Consider the following 4,327-nt stretch of genomic DNA (forward strand, 5'->3'; position numbering starts at 1 on the left):
TTCCTTCTGGCCGCCACCGTGCTCCGCGCCCTCAAGTCCATCCAGCAGAGTAAGTGCCACCTGTCCCTGTCCCTTTCCTGCATGTCCGCCCGCCCCTGGCAGGCCCCCTGGGGCACAGGGGTGCTGGTGTCACCTCGGTGCCACCCCGGTGCTGGGGGTTCTCCGTGCTCACCCTGCCACCCGCTGCCCACCCTGATGTCACCCCAGCCCCAATGCTACCGCACCCTATCACTGGTGTCACCCCAGTGCCACCTTTGTTCCGCTGACACTCCCTGCCCACCCTGGCCTCAGCGTCACCCCGTGGTGACAACCGTGGTGGCACTCTGGCTCCCAGTTTCACCTGAGCCGCAGTGCCATCTGCTGTCCCTGTTGGTCCTGGTGCCACCCTTGTATCACCCCAGCCCCAGTGCCACCCCATGCCCACTCTGTCCCTGGTGCCACCTCAGAGCCGCCCTTGCCCCTCTCAGGGCTGTGTCGTACTTGTGGCCCTGAGGTGATGTGACCTTAATTTGTCAATGATGACACCATTAGTGTCCCTGTGGTGTCCTGGGGCCATGGGGGGGTGGAAATGCCCTAGTGTGGCACAGGGTCACCCGGCCTGTCCTGTCCCGTCCCTGTGGGCTGCTGGACTCCCTGCGAGTCCTCCCTTCCCAGGGGCTCTGGTGGCCGCGGTGCCACCCAGGCCATGGTGTCCTTGGCAAATGGCAGCGAGGAGCCAGCTGGAATGTTTTTGGCTGGCAAGGGAGCACTTCCTCCAGAGCCTGTGACTCAGGGCACCGTGGGGATGGGCTCTGGCATGGGGCCATGGGCTCACCCCAAGGTCCCCATGGCTGTACTGGGGTGCTGTGGCCCCCCAAGGGACACCACTGGTCATCACGTCAATGCCCTGTCACCTTTTCACCCTCAGTGCAACATGGACATTGGCTCCGGGGAGGATAGGGGCATGTCTGTGTGTGGCAGCCAGCCCTGCTGTGCCTGCTGTCCCCACTGTCCTCAGATGACCCAGAGGGGGGGACATGGGGACAAATGCTCCAAAACGGGCTGGGAAAGCTGCCCTGTCCAACCCTCACTGTGGCACCCTGACCCCCAAACCCAGGCACTCTTGAAACTGGACACCCTCTGAACCAGGGCACCTCTAGACCAAGGAGTCCCAGAAATGAAGGACTCCCAAACTACTAAACAGAGACGCATCCAAACCTGGGAACCTCCAAATGGGACCCCCCAAACCAGGGCACCCCCAGCCCATGGAAGGAACTGCCCTCCCTCATTTTCCGCTTCCCAGTGACATTTGGGATTTCTTTGCTGCTTGGACCCGTGTTGTTTGGTGTCCCCTATGGGTGCTGGGTGTCCCTGTGGTGGGTGGGTGGGATGTCCCACTGACTGTCCCCTGTCCCCCCAGGTGTGCTGCTGCAGGAGGACCGTCTGGATGCATTGTCCCTGCTCGGCCTGACGTCCCTGCCCAGTTTTGTGCTGCTGTTTGGGGCGGCCGTGGCGCTGGAGCTGGGCCCCTCGTGGCAGGGCGTCCTTCGCCCCGATGCCGCGCTCTGGGGCTGCGTCCTGCTCAGCTGCCTCGGCTCCGTCCTCTACAACCTGGCCACCTCCTGCCTCCTGTCCCTCACCTCAGCCCTCACGCTGCACCTCCTGGGCAGCCTCACCGTGGTGGGCAACCTGCTGCTGTCGCGGCTGCTGTTTGGCACGCGGCTGGGCGCGCTGGGCTACGCCGGCGTGGCGCTGACGCTGGCCGGGATGGTGCTGTACCACCAGCCCCGGCTCCTGGCTGCCTGCTGGGGCCTGCGGGGGCTGCGGCGGCACCCGCACCATGAGTAGGGACCCGTGGGGGGGTTGGGGCCAGGAGGGCTCTGGGGGAGTGCTGTGCACATGTGTGCCAGTGTGTGTGACTCTGTGCATGTGTGTGCCACTCTGTGCATGTGTGTGCCAGTGTGCACGGCTCTGTGTGCACACACCGGTGCTGAGGTGCGCAGTGCTGTGCACACGTGTGTGTCTGTGCAAGGCTGGGTGTTTTCTGGTGAGCGCAGATGTGAGTGTACACGTCCTGCTTTGCACAGTGTACGTGTGTGCTGGTGCGCCCAGCGCTGTGCACGTGGATGTGCTGATGTGCACGTGTGTTGTGTGCACAGCTGTGCACACGTGCGTTGAATTGCACACTCTCAGGTGTGAGTGGGTCTGCGCACAGCTCTGTGCGTGTGGGTGTGCGCAGGCCCTGCAGGTGTGAGCGTGGCTCTGTGTGGGGGCACGTGCGTGTTGATGTGTGTGACACTGCACGCGTTGGTGTGCACAGCTCTGCATGCACACCTGTTGGTGTGCATGTGTGTGTTAATGTGCACACGTTGGTGTGCACAGGCTCTGCGTGTGAGCAGGTCTCGTGCTTGTGGGCACCTGTGCATCGGTACAGACTGTACGTGTGCGAGTGTCTGTGTGGCACACGTGTGCTGGTGTGCACAGCTCTACGTGTGCATTGCTGGCAGGTGCTGCTGTGCACAGGGGCCCTGTGCAGCTGAGCAGGTACCTGTGTGTGTGCACCGGCTCTGCACATGTGTTCCTGTGTGCACACACAGGCTGGGCACGCCCAGGGACGTGGCTCTGGATACACAGCTTCATGCATCGGGCTGCTGTCCCACCTGGGAAAACTGACGTGTGTCTGTGTGTGTGTCTGTGTGTCTGTTTGTGTGTGTCACTACTGAGCTCTGCTGGCTGGAGTGGCCCCTGGCTTTCTGTACACTCAGTTCTCGTGGCTGAATGAGACACCCAGGACAGGGTGGGTGCGTGTCCCCTCTCCTGTCCCCATCCCCACCGTGTCGTGACAATCCCACAGGGCTGCCAGTGGTGCTGCCAGCGTCGTCTTTGTCCCCACCGTGCCCTTCAGCCCCCACAGCTGTCCCCACCCCTCCCAGCTCGCTGCAGACTGGCATCCGTGGCAGAGATGGTGAGAGCCCAGCCAAGGGGATGGGAACAGCCTGGACTAGTTGCCATCGCTCCAGGACAGTGCTGGGCTGTAACACGGGACAGTGCTGGGCTGTGACACAGCACATGCTCACCATGGCAAAGGGACAACCCTGTGTGTGTGCCCTGGCACCGCTGCTGGGGTCCGTGGTGACCATTGCCACGCTCGTATCTCCACTCTGGGGCCGAAGGACCCAGCTCCGCCATTGCCACACTTGTATCTCCACTCTGGGGCCGAAGGACCCAGCTCCGATTGCACTTGTCCCAAAATAAAGCTCTATTTTTGTTGTACTTCACCCTTGGCTCCCAGAGATCTCCTGGCCAAGAAGGAAGGAAGGGAGGAACACCCAGTGCAAGGATAGGAAACTGAGGCACGGAAATGTCTCAGGATGTTCCAGCTCCTGGGAAAGCTGTGTCCAGCATCTCCAGCTCCAGCAGGGACAGCTGCGGTTTGGCAGCCCCAGGGCTGGCACTGGGACACCCTACAGGACACGGGAGGGATGTGGTGACATGGAGAGCAGTCACTGACCACAAGTGTCTGGAAAAGGGCTGGGAGCTTTGCCCTGCCCTGGGGTGGCATGACGCTGGAGCATCCTGTCCCCTGAGTCATGGAATCATGGAATATCCTGAGTTGGAAGGGACCCATAAGGATCATCGAGTCCAGCTCCTGGCCTTGGACAGACAGCCCCAAAAATCACACCATGTGTTGCTTGTCCTGCCCCTCTCCAGTCTGGTGACTCACTGGAACACACATGCACAACCCCACTTCCCTGGAAAATCCTCACTGGTTCCCTCCCCCTTTCCCAAACAGCGATTTTTTCCCCATTATTAGGGCAGTGATTTGAGGCTGCTTCCAGCAGCACCTGAGGAACAGCTCCTTGCAGCACGCAGTGAGGGGCGGGCAGCTCTCCGGGGTGTGCCAGAGTGCCACCGCTGCTGCCACCTTTGCCACGGTGCCCCAGGTGTGGCTGGAGTGGTGCCCATCCCAGAAAGGACACAAAGGGCCCGCAGTTATCAGCCAACGGCCCCTGCTCTGGCCAGGAGCCTGCTTGCTTTCTGGGCTCACGTCCCAGAGGCTTTTTCATAATGGGGAATGTTGGAAGGGAGGAGTGAGACCTGCAAACCTGCTACCCACGGCAGGCCTGGCTCAGGAGTCCTTCCCCAGGGACTGCCTGCCTATCCCCCCAGCCCCCTGACTCATTTGCTGGCACTGGGGTCTGCCCGGATCCTGGCTCCATCCATGGCTTTGCTTTTTCCACTTTGGATTCAGTGCCTTATGGTGCTCCCAGTGCCCTGCAGCTCCAGGGAGCGTGGCTGGGTGTCCCCATGCAGAGGTGACAGGAGCCAGGCTGGGCGTAGGGGTCCC

General features: G+C 61.8%; 1 protein-coding gene across 1 annotated transcript; it reads left to right on the top strand.

Annotated features, from left to right (window-relative positions):
- Positions 1–3: 3 nt before the first annotated feature.
- SLC35E4 (solute carrier family 35 member E4) lies at positions 4–3,175 on the top strand (the record flags this gene model as incomplete). The annotated part of the gene is made up of 2 exons (XM_008642989.2): positions 4–49; positions 1,400–3,175. Coding segments are annotated over 2 exons (474 nt in total), but the record flags the coding sequence as incomplete, so codon positions are not given.
- Positions 3,176–4,327: the final 1,152 nt, after the last annotated feature.

The sequence above is a fragment of the Corvus brachyrhynchos genome, unplaced genomic scaffold (genome assembly GCF_000691975.1).
Source record: "Corvus brachyrhynchos isolate BGI_N302 unplaced genomic scaffold, ASM69197v1 scaffold19, whole genome shotgun sequence".
Lineage (NCBI taxonomy): Eukaryota > Metazoa > Chordata > Aves > Passeriformes > Corvidae > Corvus > Corvus brachyrhynchos.